The sequence below is a fragment of the Elephas maximus genome, chromosome 8 (assembly GCF_024166365.1).
Source record: "Elephas maximus indicus isolate mEleMax1 chromosome 8, mEleMax1 primary haplotype, whole genome shotgun sequence".
In the NCBI taxonomy this organism is placed as follows: Eukaryota; Metazoa; Chordata; class Mammalia; order Proboscidea; family Elephantidae; genus Elephas; species Elephas maximus.
Window position 1 is genome coordinate 77,143,770 of NC_064826.1, and position 21,518 is coordinate 77,165,287.

General features: G+C 36.0%; 1 protein-coding gene across 2 annotated transcripts in view; it reads right to left on the minus strand.

Annotated features, from left to right (window-relative positions):
- Window positions 1–21,518, minus strand: part of CRPPA (CDP-L-ribitol pyrophosphorylase A) — a 315,043-nt gene that overhangs the window by 188,428 nt on the left and 105,097 nt on the right. For both annotated transcript variants that reach the window (XM_049894652.1, XM_049894653.1), the window contains exons 7-8: window positions 10,787–10,879; window positions 10,222–10,314 (exon numbers count right to left, since the gene is read on the minus strand). In XM_049894652.1, coding sequence (XP_049750609.1) covers window positions 10,222–10,314; window positions 10,787–10,879 — 186 coding nt within the window. The remainder of the gene's footprint in view (window positions 1–10,221; window positions 10,315–10,786; window positions 10,880–21,518) is intronic.

Below are 21,518 nucleotides of genomic sequence, written 5' to 3' on the forward strand. Positions count from 1 at the left end.
TTCAATCTGTTTTCCACACTGAATTTAGAATGACATGTAAAACACTAATCTGACCACATTAGTTTCTACTGGGCTTTGCTGCACTAGAGAGTTCAAACTTAGAAGGCCTGCCTAGACTTCAGACCTAGCTAGTCCCAGCCTTGGTCCTCCTCAAGGTGTAGTTTGCTCTCTCTGTTTCAGACACTGGCTCTTTCCAGTTCTGTCATTCTGTGTGACATCTGTCCATATAAAAGTGCTCTTCCTTCCACACCTCACATAGTTGAACCACGCTAAGTCTTTCAAATCTTAGCATTCTCTCACTTTCTTAGGGATATCTCTCCTGATTTTCCAGTCCAGGCTAAACTGCCCCTTTCTCAAACTGACCTCCCTAAAGCCTTTGCCTTAAGGAGGGGGCTAGTGGATAAGAGGAGATACAGAAGGGAAAGTAAACAGAGATTCCCAGCCACTGACTCCCTTCTCTCCTAAAGCCTTTGCCTTAAGGAGGGGGCTAGTGGATAAGAGGAGATACAGAAGGGAAAGTAAACAGAGATTCCCAGCCACTGACTCCCTTCTCTGGCTAACCATGGCCATTTAAATAAGCTCATATTAACGGGAATCCTCATTTCAGAGAAGAAAAATAGACAAATACAATTACTTCCTGCTTTAAGTGATTAAGATAAAACAATCTGAAAAATCAACTTAATATTACTCCTCACTCTGCTAAGGAAAAGTATAGTTTCAAAAAAAAAAAGATTGCGTTCTTAAATAAACTACATGTATGTTACTGTACCTGTCACACCAGATGTTGAATAAATGTTATATGAATCCATATTAAGCTATTAATTAAGTAATAGAGAGGATAGGACATTATAAAGCACTAACTAGACAATACTTGGAAACCCTGGTGGCTAGTGGTTAAGTGCCACAGCTGCTAACCAAAAAGTCAGCAGTTCGAATCCACCAGGTGCTCGTTGGAAATGCTATGGGGTAGTTCTTTGTCCTACAGGGTCACTACGAGTCGAATCTACTCATAAAGTAAGTTTAAAATTAACTGGTAAGAAGATGTATTGGTGACAAATTTAATCATTAAGGAGAGATTTACAGTAGGTAGGCCCTGGGCTAGACATGGAAGATAGATTCCTTGAAAAGAAATTAATCTTCCAAATGTTGTTAAACAGAGAGATATATCAAATAAGAATGAAATGCAAAATGAGAAGGTTTAGACTTAACTAACCTAATAAAAACTGGACTATAGAAACAAACAAACAAACCTGTTGCCGTGCAGTCGATTCCGACTCATAGCGACCCTATAGGGCAGAGTAGAATGGCCACATAAGGTTTCTAAGAAGTGGCTGGTGGATTCGAACTGCTGACCTTTTAGTTAGCAGCTGAGCTCTTAACCACTTCGCCACCAGGGCTCCATTATTCCTATATCTATAAGGAGCCATGACAGTGTAGTGGTTAAGAGCACGTCGGGTAACCAAAAGGTCAGCAGTCCAAATCTACCAGCTGCTCCTTGGAAAACCTGCCAGGGGCAGTTCTACTCTGTCCTATAGGGTTGCTACGAGTCAGAATCTACTCGATGGCACCAAACAACAACATAAACATAACTAAACAATAACACATCTATAAAAAAAATATATACATAGTGAATCATACACAAATACAAAACACCACACAACATTTTCTAGTATAGAAAATACATTTAGAAATAGAAGCCATTTACATGCCATCAAGGTCATCCCACTCCACATACAAATAAAGAAATTAAAATTGAGAGACAAAACAATTTGGCTAAGTTAACAGACACCTGTAATTTGCTAACCTATTATATGAACCTTAAACCCTGCTTTCAAGGAGCCCTGGTGGCATAATGGAGAAGCGCAACCTGGCCATCTGCTCCCCTAAATATTAAAAAAAAAAAAAGATTACAGCCTAGAAAACCCTTTGGGGCAGTTGTACCTGTCACACAAAATGGCTATCAGTCAAAATCAACTCCAGGGCGCCTAACAACAAAATCTGACTCAAGGTTCAGCATCCTTACCACACCACCGTGACGACAATATAATTTACTTTTCTCTGTGAAGAAAAACCCTTTTTAAATATTATCAACAAAGGCCAAAAAAAAAAAAAAAACCGAAAAACTCATTGCCTTCAGGTCAATTCCAACTCATAGCCACCCTATATACAGACAGAGTAGAATTGCCCTGCAGGGTTTCCAAGGAGCCATTGGTGGATTACAACTGCCAACCACCAGGCTGGCATATTTATATTAGATTATTTGTATTTTGTCCTTAATGTTACTAATTATATAACATGACTCAATACGTAATTTTAAAATAATAAATGACATTAAAGATTTATTTGGGTACATCTTTATAGGGAAATAGTATAACAAAATCAAGGTAAAGTCATTTCTATTTAAACTGGAATTCAGTTACACAAAATAATCCACTGAGAAATTTCCAGCCCTTTTTGAAAAACTGGATGACCAAAACAATTTTTCTATTCCTTATCGAAGGCTAAGAAAACTAGTTTCATTTATTGTGTCTCCTGGGCATTTCAAAGTTAACTTTTATTAAATCACTTACTAGGATAGTATTGTCATATAAATTCACCACCAATCACTTCTCTTACTTGACCAAGTTGAGTAAATGACTTAAAATAGAAAAATACATAGCAATTCCAAACCCTGCTTATAATCAAAAAAAGTTTATTCACAAAACTTTGAAAAAGTCCTTTGGAATTCATTTCACTTGCATATTCTATTAGAACACCGTTCTAATTGATAATAACCTTTGTTCGTTAAAAGCATGAGTCCTAGAAAGGTGTGCCTGTGAGAATAATTTCTTTACATATCGTTAGTTATGCGGCCAGCACAATTAACTTCAGGGAATTTATATATACCACAATTATTTATATAATCCCATTAACCATTTAGCCATAAGCAAAGATTTCTTAAAACTTGTAGTAACAGTCAATTCTTTCTTTTCAACGCCTCCTATAAGAATGATTTCATCATTCCTCATCTTTGTGTTAGAAATGAATCCCTTTATGACCACAATTGCGAAACAGTTCTAAAGGTATTTTTCACCAGTATTTATTTAGGTTTTATTATTGACTTAGGCAGGAAATATCTGAGACTTATTATATTAGCAGAAAACAGATGAAAAAATATCAGATATAAGAGCAAGTATTTCTGCCACTTAAGTTGCGTACAGCCACATGAAAGTGCCTATTAAAAGAAAACCTTAATGACTCTTAAGTGAAAACATAAAAATTCAATATGTTATAAAGTTGTAATTTTCTGGAGGAAAAATAAATACCTATGAGGCTATTGAGACCGGAGTAGGACAGGGATTTGAATCTACTTACTAGGTCATTCACTGGTGTTAAATACACACACACATACTACATCCTTTTGAAAACAAGTAGCAATAAGCTTGGGACTGAAATATATAGATTATAAAAACTAAACTCTATATGGAGGCAGTGAGAATTAAAACAGACAACTCTCTTTTGTTTATTTCATAAGAATTTATGCCTTGAAAACACATTTTCTTAGTCTAATAATAACAGGGTCAACGGGAGAAAATGAATAGAACAAGCAGTTAAGAAAAAGGTGACACAGATTCATGTCTGGAAACCAGTAAGAAATTTAACAGAACCACAGAGTTTTATTACTTAAATTCAGGAAAGGCTCAACACCATGTGAAGCTAAAGTAAGAAGCCGTAAGACTTAAAAAAAGGAACCACTGTGTTTTTCCAGTTGTCATTTGTTCTTTATTAGGATGGAATATTAAATACATATATGTATGTATATGTATATATTTTAATCTTTTTTCTTAATATTTAACACATTCATGACAGCATAAAAGTAACAAGTGTATATGGCACATGGCACACTGGATTGATTCTGTTCTTTTTTTCTTGCTCTGCCATGGTTAGCTGTGGAAACTTCTGGAAACAATTTACATCTCTGTGACAGTTTCCCCAGATGTGAAAGTATCGAGTGTCAATGGATGGTGGTTTTCTATTTTTTTATTTGCTGACATGTTCAAATATTAAACATTTTGAGGTATTTTAAAGATCACATATTCTGATCTGTTATGTCAGTGAACTACTTCCTGTAACTAGACCTAAATTAGGCACTTTGGAGGTTTATTTATGGTTTTCAAAATAGTAAAATTCCATTTAGTAACTTATGTTTTTTTTGTTAAATCAATTCATATCATTCCATGGTCAAGCATCAGCCTGGAGGCTTCTCCTGACTCAGGGTTCCAGAGGCTAATGAATCCAAAATTGGCAGGTCAGGTAGACAGACAGCTGCTGGCTCACAGGGTTGTGGGAGCTGGCAAATCCCAAGATCTGAAGGTCAGGTGGCAGGCTGATAGCTCACACCCCAAGAACCAGAGGTCAGAGGATGAAGGGTAAGATGCAGGATTCTGAAAAGGGTGAGCCTTGCTGGAACATCCATTTATATACCTGAGGCAGGCCAAACCCCCAAGGAAACAAGCTTTTCAACTTATTGGCTGCTCTGATCAAATTTCATCTTGGAGGTGATTACATTAAAACAGAACTCATTATGGAAGTGATTACATTATATCAGATCTCATCATGGCAGTCATTACATTACATTAAGTTAGGGAAAAGCTATCAGTCCAGCGTCTACCAAACCACAGAGAATCATAGCCTAGCCAAGTCGACACACAACATAGCCATCACAGCGACTTTATAGATAACAGAACAAAGCACTACCTGGTCCAACACCTTCACAACCATTTCTATGTTTGCACCCATTTTTGCAACCACATTGTTAATCCATTTTGATGAGGGGTTTCCTCTTTTTCCCTAACACTCTACCAAGCGTGATGTCCTTTTCCAGGGATTTTTCCCTCCTGATAACATTCCCAAAATACGTAAGATGAGGTCTCGCCATCTTCACTTCTAAGGAGCATTCTGGTTGTACTTCTTCCAAGACAGATTTTCTCATATATTCAGTATTCTTTGCCAACACCATAATTCGAAGGCATCAATTCTTCTTCAGTCTTCCTTATTCACTACTCAGCTTTCCCACACATATGAGGCAATTAATAATACCATGGCTTGGGTCAGGTGCACCGTAGTCCTCAAAGTGACATCGTTGCTTTTTCACACTTTAAGTCTTCTTTAGCGCATTTGCTCGATACAATATGTCATTTGATTTCTTGACTGGTGCTTCCATGGGTGTTGATTGTGGATCCAAGTAAAATGAAATTCTTGATAACTTCAATATTTTCTCCATTTCTTATGATGTTGCTTATTGGTCCAGTTGTGAGGATTTTTGTTTTCTTTATGGTATAGTATAATCCATATTGAAGGCTGCAGTCTTTGATCTTCATCAGTAAACTCTTCAAGTCCTCTTCACTTTCAGCAAGGAAGGTCGTGTCATATGCATATTGCTGGTTGTTAATGAGCCTTCCTTCAATCTCAATACCATGTTCTTCTTCATAAAGTCCAGCTTCTTAGATTATTAGCTCAGCATACAGATTGAATAAGTACGGTGAAAGGTTACAATCCTGATGCACAGGTTTTCTGATTTTAAACCACACAGTTTCCTCTAGTTCTGCTTGAATGACTGCCTCTTGGTCTATGTACGGGTTCCACATAAGCACAATTAAGTGTACTGTCATTTCCATTCTTCGCAATGCTATCCATGATTTTGTTGTGATTCACACAGTTGAAAGCCTTTGCATAGTCAATAAAACATAAGTAAACACCTGTCTGGTATTCTCTGCTTTCAGCCAGGATCCATCTGACATCAGCAAAGATATTCCTCGTTCCACATCCTCTTCTGAATCCAGCTTGAATTTCTGGCAGTTTCCTGTCAATGTACTGCTGCAGCTGCTTTTGAATGATCTTCAGTACAATTTTGCATGAGTGTGATATTAATGATATTGTTCAATAATTCCTGCATTTGGTTGGATCACCTCTCTTGGGAATAAGCACAAATATGGATGTCTTCCAGTCAGTTGGCAAGGTAACTGTCTTCCAAATTCCCTGGCATAGATGAGTGAACACTTCCAGTGTTGTATTTGTTTACTAAAACATCTCTCTCGGTGCTCAGTCAATTCCTGGCGCCTTGTTTTTTGCAGTGCCTTCAGTGTAGCTTGGACTTCTTCCTTCAGTACCATCAATTCTTTATCATATGCTACCTCCTAAAATGGCTAAAAGTCAACCAATTCTTTTTGGTACAGTGACTCTGTGAATTCCTTCCACCTTCTTTTGGTACTCCCTACACCATTCTTTTTTTTTTTTTTTTTTTGCCCATAAACCTACTGCTGTCAAGTGTATTTCAACTTATAGCAACCATATGTGACAGAGTAGAACTGCCCCATAGGGTTTCCAAGGCTGTAAATCTTTACAGAAGCAGGCTACTACTTCTTTCACCCTCACAGCAGCTGGCAGGTTTTGTTAACAGCCAGGTGCTTAACCACTGTGCCACCAAGGTTCCTCTATTTTGCCCATAGAATCCCTCAATATTGCAACTAAAGGCTTGAATTTTTTTCTTCAGTTCTTTCAGCTTGAGAAATGCCAGGCTGGTTCTTCCTTTTTGGTTTTCTAACTCCAGTTCTTCACACATTTCATTATAATACTTCCCTTCTCAAGCTGCCCTTTGAAATTTTCTGTTCAGCTCTTTTCCTTCATTATTTCTTCCATTCATTTCAACTACTCTGCATTCAAGAGTAAATTTCAGAGTCTCTTCTGTCACCCATTTTGGTCTTTTCTTTTTTTCCTGTCTTTTTAATGATTTTGCTTTCTTCATGTATGATGTCCTTCATGTTATCCCACAATTCTTCCAGTCTTCCATCATTAGCGTTCAATGCATCAGATCTGTTCTTGAGATGGTCTCTAAATTCAGGTCATATATACTCAAGGTTGTACTTCAGCTGTCTTGGATTTGTTTTCATTTTCTTCAGCTTTGACTTGAACTTGCATAAGAGTAATTGATGGTCTATTCCACAATCCGCCCCGGCCTTGTTCTGGACTAATGATATTGAGCTTCTCCATTGTCTGTTGCTACAAATATAGTTGATTTGATTCTTGTATATTCCATCTGGTGAGGTGCACATATATAGTCATCATTTATGTTGTTTAAAAAAGGTATTTATAATAAATAAATCATTGGCCTTGCAAAATTCTATCATGTGATCTCCGATGTGGCTTTCAGTGCACCTCAATAGCATGTTTGATCAATTTCAGACTACAGAAGCTGGTAAAAATCTTCAATTTTTTTCATCTTTAGCATTAGTGGTTGATGTTTAATTTTGAATAATAGTTATATTAACCAGCCTTCCTTGTAAGCATATGGATATTTTCGTATCACTGACAACACTGTATTTCAGGATAGATCTTGAAATGTTCTTTTTGATGATCAGGACAATTACAGAAAAATCATTTTGTTGTGGAAATTCTACTTCTATTTGTTGCTGATTTCTTCCCACCAATAATGATTAACCATTTATTTGATGCCTATTATACTCACCTATAATGTTCACTGAAAAAATAAAATTGAAATAATAATATACTAACCACTCTTTCATCTGATGTTAGCCCCAAAAAATGTTTTATGGGAACCTTGTCAGATTCAAACAAATCAGACTCTCTATTTGACTTTTTGAGCCTGGAGGGGTGTTTTTTGAGGGCTCTACACTTTGTTTTACACAGTATTAATTTCCAAACATCTATAAATTTGAAGAATCTTTGAATGTCTACGCCAAACTTTCAGTAACAAGAAAATAAAATTGGAGAGATTGCTTCCCTTTAGGACATTTTCAGGGAAACTGGTATCAGAATTAAAAAAAAGGATGAAGCTTGATCAGCCATGTTCATATTTGTATGACAATCCAGAAATCCAGGGTATATTCACAGCCTTACCACTGATTTATTCCATTCTAATGTTACACAGATTCTAGCTAAGCTGAGTCACATTTTCCTACTAAGTTTAATATTAATCTTGATATAACCACATTGAATCTTTATATGCAATGAGAAAACAAGAGTAGTACAAAATTAGATGTGGATTGACAACTCTCCAATTTGAAATAAACATTTTAATGTATACATACGTACAATATTGCTCTCAAACTAGTTTTAGATGATGTTTTCCACTCTAACTAGAGGATTGTCCATCTTTTCCTTTAGTTTCATACAGAACGCAGATAGCCAAAAAATTCTGGCAAAGTTACTGAGAAATATAAAATGGAACTCAAGAGTAGCTGACAAAAAATTAAATTGAAATATTTATAGAAACACTACAAGGGTCTAGGCTTAAGACAGAATTATGACAATGGAAAAGAAAAACTAACAAGATCTAGTTGGATGTGTATGTGTTTTGTCGGGACATGTAGAGGAAGAAAGGAAAGAGGAAAAATCAAAGATGACACAGATTTCAGTCTTGGTGTCTGTCACAACTGTGTCATCACTCAGAGATGATGTCAACTTATGAGGAATGTGCTTTTGTGATAGGTCTGATAGGCAGAGTTTGAGAAGATGGTGGTGGGATACTTAAATAAAAGTTCCTAATAGGAAGTTGATAAATGTCCGGCTAAAGCTCAATATCATATTGGGGCAGCAGAAGTGAACTTTCAAGCATCTCATCCATAGTGGAAAGAAAAGGAGCTAAACTAATAAAAATAAACTAACAGTATCAGTTTTTGTTTTTTTTTTTTTATCCGTAGGGCAGGAGCCCTGTGCTGTGCTATACAATTTACATTCATTCACTTTAATCCTTATAACAACTTTAGGAAATAGAGTTATTAGCCTTGTTTCTAAAATAAGGAAACCAAGTTTCTGAGGGTTAAGTAGCTTGGCCAGCTAATCAAAGTATTCTGATTTCCAAACCCTTGCTCTTTTCACTATACTGCACTGGCTTTCGGGAATAATGTCTGGGATCATGGGGTGAATGAGATGCCCAAGCCAGCAAATACAGAGAGAGGTGCAAAGTGCCAACACAGAACTTTTAACTCACCTCTATGGGGTGGGGATCCTACAGAGCCTGTAAGCTTTCCCAGCATCAGGTATATTCTATAATGTTCCTAAAACCCTCAATGCAAGCCTCTCAATCTCTGTGAAAATCAGTCACATGTAGGCTTTGAGTTTCCCAGACTAGCATGGAACCTACCCTTGGGGCATATAATCAAATACAATGGGCCAGTGAAATAATTAAACCTCTCCCAATTGTTAATGTGTTCCTACTTGCATTGCTCAAGTTAGAGTTACTTATTTACAGTGCAAGTTATCTTTATTCTGTATCAATTACCTTACCTAACAAGAATCAAACACCCAAACTATGGGATAGGCCTGAGCTTTCGAAACTTGGCAATTGCTAAACACTTTTGAGAATTTGACGTTTTGAACTCTTTCCTAGAGCAAAATGCTACAGACCGCACAATCTGCTCCTCAGACAGACTGGCATGGCCTCTGATTCTGGTCCTTCTTGCTTTGCTTTCAGATATTCCTCTCCACTATGTAATTTGGTAAGCCAGTCAAGTAAATTTTTCACCCAACAAACTTTTAACCTTTCACAGAAAATATCTCTTCAAAATTTCATGGATCATTCTACTAATTCTCTTTAATCTGTTGACTGCTCTCCTTTGCTGTCCATGGAACAGAGAAGATGAAGCAACCCCAGAATAAATTTCCTTCCGTCAGATTTTTTTCTTATATTTGTTTAACTTCTGGATTTCTTCTTTATTTGCATCCTGTAATATGCAAAATGGGACACTGGTAGTGTGGTGGTTAATAGCTCGGCTGCTAACTAAAAGGATGATGGTTGGAATCTGCCAGCCTTTCTTTGGAAATGCTATCAGGCAAATCTACTTGGTCCTATAGGGTTGCTATGGGTTGGAATCGACTCGAAGGAAACTGGTTTGGTTTTTTTGGTTAATATGCTAAATAAAACTGTTTTCACACTATGTAAACAACTATAAAATTTGTGGTTTCAATGAAGGAAAAGAAATGAAATTGGTTGCTAGGCTGACAAAATTGTTTTCCAAACCTATTGGTTTAGCTGAAGGATTACAGCAATGAGGGCAGGCAGTCATACCAAGAGAGTAAGCTCAAGCGTACACAAAGAAAAGAAGAATTTCTTTAGAGTTCGGGTGATGTGCTCAATTTGATAAAATATTCTTAAATAGAAACCGTGAATTACAAGGAAGGAAGCATAAACTTAATGAGAAAAATCTGCATTTGTTTTCTTACCGAAACCACAACAACAGGGTATAAAATGGAAAGATGACTCTCTTCGAGCATACACAGTAACTTCCGGGTTTCTTGAAAATCAAAGTTCATAACCTGAATGACCAAAACATAAACAGAAGTAAAAAGAAGTTCTTAATAGATTTAAAACTTAACTCAAGGAGAAAAATGGGAAGATATTACACAAAAGTAAAAATATTTATCAAAGCTTAATTTTTAATTATTTAAACCATTTTAGAGGTTATCCATATGGTTATACATACTAAAATTTGAACTATAGGTAATTTCAAACCTCTGTCATATTATCTGTTTTATACCAGGTAAAAAGATAAAATTGAAAATATTATCTAAAGAGACATCATCTTCTCATTATGAAACCTAGGTTGTTAAAAAAAAAATCTTTTTACTATTTCAAAAAATTATAAAATTTTCAAATACATATTGAATAACAAAACTCAGCTATCAAAATCTTGATTTCAAAGTTTTAAGAATGGAGAAAAATTAGTTCTCTTCTACCTTCCATTATACAGATCCTAAAGTGTTTCAATCATCTGTATTCCCTACTTACGTTTATACAAACAAAATCGCAGCATTGTCCTAAGGTGATTTGCTGAAGATCTCTGCTAGCATGACACAGTGGCCTGGATGTGACATTTACATGCTAGGGAGAAAAAATAATAGGAAAGAAGTTTACAAACTTGATAAACAAACATGAATGTAAACAACTTCATTACAAAGGAGTATATAATTGCTATAGGAGGAGCACAGAGAGCCAAGCACCATATATAAAAAATAAAGTTCATTGCAAAACTATTCATTATAACCAAAAGGTGGAAACAACCTAAATGCTCATCAGCAGCTGAATGGATAACAAAATGTGGTACATACATACTATGGAATACTACTCAGCCAGTAGGAGAAATGAAGTCTTGGTAATCTGTTACCGTGGACTTGATTCCAACTCATAGCAACCCTATAGGAGAGAGCAAAAGTGCCCCATAGGGTTTCCAAGGAGCAGCTGGTGGATTCTAACCGCCAACCTTTTGTTTAGCAGCCAAGCTATTAATCACTGTGCCACCAGGGCTCCTAAGTCTTGATAATGCTACGATATGGATGGATTTGGAAGATATTTTGCTGAGTGAAATAAATCATTCACAAAAGGATAAATATTGTATGACCTCACTTACATAAAAAGCAAGTGTATAGATAAAAAAGTTTATTAGTGGTTACCAGGGGCAGGATACAAGGGAAAAGGGGGTTAGTGGTGATGGAAATATTGCACCAATTTAAGGGTAGAGTTGCACAGTCATTTACTGTAATTGCTGTCATTAAGTTGTACACCTGTAAAAAGTTGATCTGGCAAAAGTTGTGTGACAGATATATTTACAACAACAACAAAGAATAGCTGCTGAGGCTACTTATGTACAGCCAAAATCCTTATGGGTTTTGGAAGTTTAAGGTCATGGTTTCATGGAACATACCCGTTAATTGGCCTAATAACCTGTTTAGTGTTTCTGTTCTACCTCCTAGCTCATTGTATAGTGCCTGGGGTCTTAAAAGCTTGCAAGCAGCCATTCAAGGAACAAAAACTGGTCTCTATTCACCTGGAACAGCAGACGAAGAAGGGCCATCAGGATTAGGAGGACATGGAATATGTTTGCAATGCCTCCTCTGCCAGGAAACCAGGAGAACTAGATGGTGCCAGGCTACCATTACTGGACATTTAGATCAAAGATTCTATAGAAGAATCCTGATCAAAAGGGGGAAATGCAGAACAGAAAGTCAAATTATCATGGACTCCAGACTCCTGGAGCCATGAAGTTTGGATCAACTCCTGATACTATTGCCCTGAGAAAATCTTTAAACCTTAAACCAAAAATATCCCTGAAGCCTTCTTAAAAGCAAACAATAGTTTAGCTTAACTAGTAAAAAAACATCTGTTTTGAGCATTATGCTCTTTGAGAACTATCTACCTGGTATCCAATTGACAATAGTAACTTAAAAGATTAGATAGGAACCTTAGAGGACTGTGAATGTTAGTGGGGAAGGAACAACTCGGAAAAGGAGGGTGAGAATGGTTGTACAACCCAAAGGATGTAATCAGTGTCACTGAATGGTATATTTAGAAACTGTTGCAAAAAATATTAAGTAATTCAAGATGAAGCTTATTAGGCTACTGAGAAAATGACATTTGAACTAGGCCCTGAATAATGAACATTATTTTAACAAACAAGTATATAGGGAATCATTTCAGATGGGACAAAAATGTAGAAAAGACACAGGATATACTCAGGAACAAGCAAGTAGTCTAGTTTATCTACACAAAGAATGGTGAAGGAATAAAATTAGAAAAGTAAGTTAGACAGGGATTGTTGGAGGATTGTGGAAACACTATAAATACAATAGTTAATGAGAATAAATTTCATTAAACCTATAATAACTAGAAGCAGGGAAAGTAATAAGGAATTATCACAATCGTAAAAGTGAGAGAGAAAGGAGATTTACACTGGGGCAACAAGAGAAAAGGAGAGATGAAAGAGATACTGCCAAAGTAGTTTATTGCTTAAAATAGTACCAGAGTAGATTTAGAAGGAAAATTACATATATTGCACAAACTTTCTTAATAAAGTTTTCATTCCATATAATTTAATATTCTAATTAGCTTCCATTTTTTAATTATAACAATATAAACAAAAACTTAAGGATTACTAAATGAAGTGACTACTGTAATGCTATCTCTGCTATAATAATTCCATAGGATTTCACATTTCAGTGATTGCAGGCAAATCTATGACATTACATTTGGAATGCTTTGCAATTTATAAACCTAGAATGCAATTTTTGTTCCTAAGTAAAACATTAAACTCTGCAACTCTAGGGCATTATCTATTCAGTAGCTTAATTGTGTATAATTTTGATGAAATATTTGAGAATGAGGGCAGGAAGTAAAAATCTCGAGGTCTTGGCTTTTCTACAGAAATTAGTTGGCCCATGAATTTTAAGAATTGTACTTCAGTTTAAAATCCATATCAAGCACAAACTTCACAACATTATTTAAAAGAAACAGACATACAAAAAACTTCCATAGTCACAGTCATGTATTGATACTGAAATAGAGAAATCAGATCTCTGCTGTACAGCATTGAGTTTGTTTAAGGAGTCACTTCTAGGTATTGCAGGAAAACAATATTCCATAAGCCTCTCATATATCCACATATTTTCAAAGGCATTAACATCTAATTTGCTTCAGACTGTCTTTTAAGGATGTTTGTATAGCATGCAGATTTGGGAAATTTATATATGTCTCTTCCTAGAACAGAGTAGTTTATATTCCAGAAAGTTAAGAAAACAGAATATTGAATATACTATGGACTGCCAGAAGAATGAACAAATCTGTCTTGGAAGAAGTACAGCCAGAATGGTCCTTAGAAGCAAGGATGGGGAGACTTTATCTCTCATACTTTGGGCAGGTTATCAGGAAGGAACAGTCCCTGGTGAAGGACTTAGGAAAACAGAGGGTCAGTAAAAAAGAGGAAGACCCTCAATAAGATGGATTAACACAGCGGCTGCAACAATGGGCTCAAACATAACAATGATTGTGAGGATGGTGCAGGACTGAGCAGTGTTCTGTTCTGTTGTGCCCAGGGTCACTATGAGTTGGAACCCACTGGAAGGCACCTAAAGAAAACAACAAAGATAGAGACATTGAGCTCCCTGGAGCAGATTTGCATGACATTACAGAGCAATAAAGATAATAGTTGTCTCCTGAGGGGAAGATGGCCAGGTTGTCAGCAGCCCCTGTATAAGACCTGGGCTTATAATAACAAGAATCCTCTCCTTTAATGACCCCATTATCTGGCAACATTTTATCTTAATTCCATCTTCCTGTGTGAGCTGCAGTTTGGAAAACTAGTTCTGCATTGTTACTCTGGCTACTGCTACTGTCATGAGCAATAAATTGTCTTTTTTTCCTCTGACCCAGGAGTCTTATGTCTTCTGTTGAGATCTATAAAACTGTGTCCAGCTAACTTGTTTGCTTGCAAGTAGGTTAAAATCTCAGACCACATTCAGTTTCTGACTTGACAGATACAAAATATAGGAAGCATATCGTCAGATCTTAACTTCTACAAATGCGTGTATGGGTATATTTTGAATCCATGAAATAACTTACTTTAAAACTCCTTTTGCAAATACATAAAGAAGGTCTAGGATGAGAACGTGAAGGAGGTTCTGATTTAGCTCTAAGTATTTTTAAAAAAATAGGTTAAATTTTTGAGAACAGAGTATGGATTCTTGAGGACAGGATGAGTAGTGTACTCATCTTTTTATCACCAACAAATGCTTAACAAAATTTGCCAACATAGATCTTTTAAGAAAAATGTCTTGGCTCAGAAAAACTATATACTTTCTTAAAATAAAAGTAATGTGGAAAAGTAAAAAAAAAAAAAATCATCCCAAAATACAACTACCTAAAAATAATTGCCCTGAACATGGGATAAGCATCATTTCCAGACAATTCTCTAGGAATAATACATGAAGTTAGCTGACAGGAGAAAAGGACTTTTGTTGTTTTGTGTTTCTATTTCTATTGCATTAGTTAGTTCTATAATAGTGCTGCTCTATTCTTAATTTTTGCCTTTATTTATTTATTTTATTGATGTCTTAAAATGTCATCATTTGAGTTTTATCTTCCTAAATTGAGTTTCTTACTGATTTCTCCTGTAGAACAAAAAGGTATGAGGATATTTTCTTAAGGCAGCTAGGGAACACTTGAGATTTCTTCCCGAAATACTTAACCTGGCTTGTGTATGCTATTATTATTCAATTTTAGTATGAATTGTAGCATTTCCAAGCATTTTTCTAAGAGTCAGAGAGTTTAAAAATGATAGGCGCTCATGGTTTTTCTGCCTTTGCTGGGATGCCACAGAGAATTGTGGAGTTTTCAGTTCTTAAGAGATATTGTCTGACTTTCCACTGGCCTTAATTTCAAGCCCAATCTGCTTCTCTCTAAACTGGAAATATGAGAATTACCTGAATTTAATGAACCAACTTTTGTAACACTATGATGTTTAGGAGATCTAAGATGGGGTTTAGAAGACATGATGAGTCAGTTCCTTTGTTCGGTTGCTTTTAGTAATTTTGTTTGCTTGATTTACTATTTTTGGTTCTTCTTTTTTTAATACTGGAGGAGGGAGATTTTATAAATGGTCTTCACTGTATCATATATACCTGGTTGTCGCTATTATTTTTAAATATTTCAATAAAGTATTTTAGCTTACCTGTGTATTACATATTTTAAAAAAGGTAGGTATTAAGAATATTTTAATATTAGTATTCCTAAAAGAGAACTTTATTTCATTTTTCTAAATACATGAAATTTTACACATACATATGTACTACATGTGTTTCTATACATGTAATTCCTATTAAATTAAATCTAAATTAGTCAATTTGGCATTAAATAATCTATGTATATCCTATCTGTTCAAACCTTAACCTTTTATCTCCACTCCTCAAAGCAAATGTTCTTAAACTCTAAGGCCATTTTCTTTTATTGTCAAAAACACTGAGCTCATTCTTGCTAGTGATGACTTCAGGACATATTACTTTCAAGAGAATATAAGTTATTAAAATTTTATGTACTTCTTAAAATTAAGTAATAACCATTAAAAGATAAATATAACATAAGGTCTTAGAATATAGACAGAGACATAGATATATGTAAAGCACAGTGCCTGACTATATAATGTTAGTTATTATTGCTATTATTATTATTAAAACACTTTTGCTCAGCAATTATTTGATAATTTAAAAACTCCAATTAAAAGATAAATATGTACCAGCTAATTCCCACTAACACAGCAATGCACACATGATATTTTTATAGAAAGTATTAGGTATTAGCATTTGTACTCTCTTTAAAACACACACACACAAATCAAACAGCAATTCTTTTCTCCTTGAAATTAAGATGCCTTTAATAAAAAAAAAAAAAAAATTGCTTCCAGTTAAGTCTAATTCTTTTATTTAGTATTATTGCTTTTCCTCCAACCAGAAAACAAACAGTATTTTCTATGCTTGAGTAGAGAAACTTAGATTTTTACCTAAATACAGCAAAGAATTCTTTGACACCTTTCCTAAACAAAGACCGCATTAGACAATACCATCAGGTTGTTTATGAAAAAGCTCTATGGCATCATCTTATGCTGTCATTCTTAATGTTTCCACACTCAAACACAACAAATAGAACAATCTGCTGGCTAAAAGAACTTCTTCTATAAATATTTTGGTTCAAAGAACATTTAAACAAAATTCAAAACAACCTTCCAATGTTGTCAGTAAAATTATACAGAAATTAAAAAAAGAAATACTTTCCTTACATCATAACAAATAAGAATTTAGAAAAGAGTTACCATTAATTCCAACCATCTGCACATTCAAAACGCCATTTAAAACATGAACATTAAGAAGGGAGATGGGCTGTCAAAAAATATTTTCTTTTTCAAAAACAACTAAGATTTTACTAAGGCTGAAAACTCTGGTTCAAGTTCCATGGGTCAGAGATTCAAAACATGTTTCTGAAAATTCAATCCTCTTTTTACAGAACATGTTGGCTGGATCATCTCTGCATATGAATCAGCCAATTTCTCACCTCCCTCCCATGCGAACAATGGCACTAATGTGGATATAAACAAGGGAGTCCTAGAGAGATGTATTTTCATTCCACTGTGAAGAGACATTAACAATTAAAAGCCTTTCTATACCTTCATATCCAGATTGTTGAAGAAAGGAGTTTTCTGTGGCTGTGACTGTTGCCACCTGAAAACCCCGGCTGGGGCATCAGCTCATCAGCCACTGACTGTATCAATGGAATCACCTCTGGCATGTGGGTGCTATGCCTGGAGACTCTAACCTTCGGTCACAGTAAATGCCCAGAGTTTCTTCATCTCTGACTTCTTAGAAATCTTTACTAGGTATCTTCCTTTAAGCAGTATTCCCTGTTTCCAAATTTTGGGTTGTCAATCAACATTTATTTCATGATTAGTTTTAGAAGTATGGAGGGTTTGTTAACCTGGTATTGAGTATATACTATACTTTTTTTTTTTTTTTTTTTTGAACAGCTTTTAAGCTCATTTTAGTAGCTAAGAGCATGGGCCCTAGATCCAACCTCCTTGAGTTTGAATCTAGCTATGGAACATGCTAGTTGTGTGATGTTGCATAAATTACTTAATTCCCATTATTCAGTTTACTCATCAATAAAATAAGCAGCTCAAATAAAGCAAGAAAAAGAAATAAAGGGCATCCAAATTGGTAAGGAAGAAGTAAAACAGTCCCTATTTGTAGATGATATCAAACTATACATAGAAAACCCAAAAGACTCCAAGAAGAAACTAATGGAAAGATTCAACAGAGTAGCAGGATACAAGAGCATGAATAAAGAGAACTATGAAAAGGAAATCAGGAAAGCAATACCATTTAAAATAACCAAAAAAAAAAAAAAAACCAAACTTAGTGCCGTCAAGTCCATTCTGACTCATAGAGACCCTATAGGACAGAGTAGAACTGCCCCATAGAGTATCCAAGGAGTGCCTGGCGAGTTCAAACTGCCAACCCTTTGGTTAGCACCTGTAGCACTTAACTACTACGCCACCAGGATTTCTCCATTTATAATAACCCCTTAAAAAAAAATACTTAGGAATAAATCTAACCAGGGATACAAAAGACCTATACAAAGAAAACTACAAAACACTACTTCAGAAAACCAAAAGAGACCTACATAAATGGAAAAACATACCATGCTCATGAATAGGTAGACTTAACATTGTGAAAATGTCAATTCTACCCAAAGCAATCTACAAATACAAAGCAATCTCAATCCAAACGCCAACAGCATTCTTTAAAGAGATGGAAAAACTAATTATTAACTTTATAGAGAAAGGGAAGAAGCCCCTGGATAAGTAAAACACTATTAAAGAGGAAGGATAAAGTAGGAGGACTCACGCTACCTGACCTCAGAACCTACTATACGGTTAAAGTAGTCAAAACAGACTGGTACTGGTACAAGGACAGACACATTGACCAATGGAGCAGAACTGAGAACCCAGATGTAATTCTATCCATCTGCAGTCACCTGATCTTTGACAAATGCCCAAAGTCCATCACATAGGGAAAAAAACAGTCTTTTTAACAAATGGTGCTGTAAAAACTGGATGTCTGTCTGCAAAAAAAAAAAAAAAAAATGAAAGAGGACCCATACCTCATACCATACATAGAAACTAATTCAAAATGGATCAAAGTCCTAAATATAAAACCAAAAACTATAAAAATCATAGAAGAAAAAACAGGGTCAATTCTAGAAGCCCTAATACATGGCATTAACATGATACAAACCATTACTAACAGTAAACAAACACCAGAAGACAAGCTAAATAGCTGAGATCTTCTAAAAATTAAACACTTATGCTCATCAAAAGAGTAAAAAGAGAACCTACAGACTGGAAAAAAAAAATTGGCTATGACAAATCCAACAAAGTTCTAATCTCTAAAATCTACAGGAAAATTCAACACTTCTACAACAAAAAGACAAATAATCCAATTAAAAAATGGGCAGAGGAACAGATGCTTCACCAGAGAAGACATTCAAGCAGCCGACAGATACATGAGGAAATGCTTGCAATCACCTGCCATTAGAAAAATGCAAATCAAAACCACAATAAGATATCATCTCACGCTGACATTACTGGCACAAAGCAAAAAAACAGAAAATAACAAATGTTGGAGAGGTTGCGGGGAGATTGGAACTCTCACGCACTGCTGGTGGGAATGCAAAATGGTACAACCATTTTGGAAAATGATATGATACTTTTTTTAAAAGCAAGAAATAGAAATACCATAGGATCCAGTAATCCCACTCCTAGGGATATATCCTAGAGAAATAAGAGTCATCACAGGAATAAACATACAGACACCCACATTCATTGCAGCACTGTTCACAATAGCAAAATGTTGGAAACAACCTAGATGTCCACCAACAGACGAATGGATAAACTTGTGGTACATACATACAACAGAATACTATGAAACAATAAAGAACAATGGATGAATCTGGAGGGCATTGTGCTGAGTGAAATAAGTCAACCACAAAAGGGCAAATATTGTATGAGACCTCTACTGTAAAAACTCATGAAAACGTTTACACAAAAAATCTTTGATGGTTACAAAGGAGGGAATGGGTAGGGATGGAAAAATACTAAATAGACAATAGATAAGTGGTAACTTTGGTGAAGGGTAAGACAGTACACAATACTGGGGAAACCGGCACAACTTGTACAAGGCAAGGTCATGGAAGCTCCACAGACACATCCAGATTCCCTGAGGGACCAAATTACTGGGCTGAGAGCTGTGGGCACCATGGTCTTGAGGAACATCTAGCTTAACTGGCATAACACAGTTTATAAAGAAAATGTTCTACATTCTACTTTGGTGAGTAGTGCCTGGGTCTTAAAAACTTGTTGAGCGGCCATCTAAGATATTCCACTGACCTCACCCCATCTGAAACAAGGGAGGATGAAGAAAACCAAAGGCACAAGGGAAAGATTAGTCTAAAGTACTAATGGACCACAACTACCACAGCCTTCGCCATGAGACTGAGTCCAGCACAGCTAAATGGTACCCAGCTACCACAACTGACTTCTCTGACAGGGATCACAATAGAAGGTCCCAGACAGAGCTAGAGAAAAATGTAGAACAAAATTCTAACTCAACAACAACAAAAAAAGAACGGACTTACTGGTCTGACAGGGACTGGAGAAAATCTGAGTATGGCCTCCGAACACCCTTTTAGCTCAGTAATGAAGTCAATCCTGAGGTTCACCCTTCAGCCAAAGATTAGACAAGCCCATGAAACAAAACAAGACTAAACAGACACAGCAACCCAGGGGTAAAGATGAGAAGGCAGGAGGGGACAAGAAAGCTGGTAATGGGGAGCCCAAGGTCGAGAAGGGGAAAGTGTTGACATGTCACAAAATAATACATGTATTAACTGTTTAATGAGGAACTAGTTTACTCTGTAAACCTTCCTCTAAAATACAATAAAAAATAAACAAAATAAAATGAGTGGCTCATAGGATTGATATGAGTATTAACTAAATAAATATGTAAAAGGTAATGATTAACTTTCCAAGACTTCCTCTTTACAGGCTGGACTACTGGAAAGCTTCAGGGAAACAAGCTACATCTTCAAGACAATCTTGGTAGAGTGTTGAGGCAAGGAATGAATCAAGTTAGCAGTCTATCAAGTTATATAAACTGTGGACCACCTAGCCATGAATGCTGACTTGGTAGATAATGCCAGTGGTCCTTCACTTCACAAATGGATGCCACGTGACTTTGTCCCTAGGCCAATGATCATACCAAAGGAAAGCTTGATAGTCTCCCAACCACACTAGCTGGGCTAGTGAAACAAGGCTGGGGCCAAGGTTCTGCCATGTCACAATGCTGTTAAATTTCAGTCACCATGTATCACACCAGCCTAGTGTGTTTAATTATGCAGCTTAAAGCCCCATAACACAAAGAGTGAACTTTAACATTCAGCCCTGAAGATCCATTTGTACTACTACATAATACAGTGGACACTGCCTCTGCTCTTATGTTCATGAGTTTCCCCCCAGTAATCACTGTTCTAGAAACTCTAGCCAGTATGCTGTCAGGTTATTCGTATTCCGTTGCTTAAATAAATGCAAAGTACAAACAGCCATTCTAGCATAAAATAAAAACTGAACTGCATGTTAAGTGTTTGATGTTATTATTCCTCTCACTCAATTAACTTCCAGTTTTACAATAAGCCTTAATATATCGTTATATTTCCACTGCCCCCTTATATCCAAGGTAATTATTGTTGTTAGATGCCTAAGAGTCAGCTCTGACTTATAGCAAACCTATACACAACAGAATAAAACACTGCCTAGTCTTGCACCATCCTCAAAATTGTTGCTAGGTTGAGCCCATTGTTTTGTTTTGTTTTGTTTTTTTAAGTCTTGCACCAGCCTCAAAATTGTTGCTAGGTTGAGCCCATTGTTGCAGCCACTGTGTCAATCCATCTGGTTGAAGGTCTTCCTCTTTTTCCCTGATCTTATACTTTACCAAGGAGGCCCTGGTAGCACAGTGGTTAAACGTTTGACTACTAACTAAAAGGTTGGCAGTTTGAATCCATCAGCTGTTACTTGGAAAACATATAGGGCAGTTTGACTATGTTCTATAGGGTCACTAGGAGTTGGAATAGACTCGATGACAACAAGTTA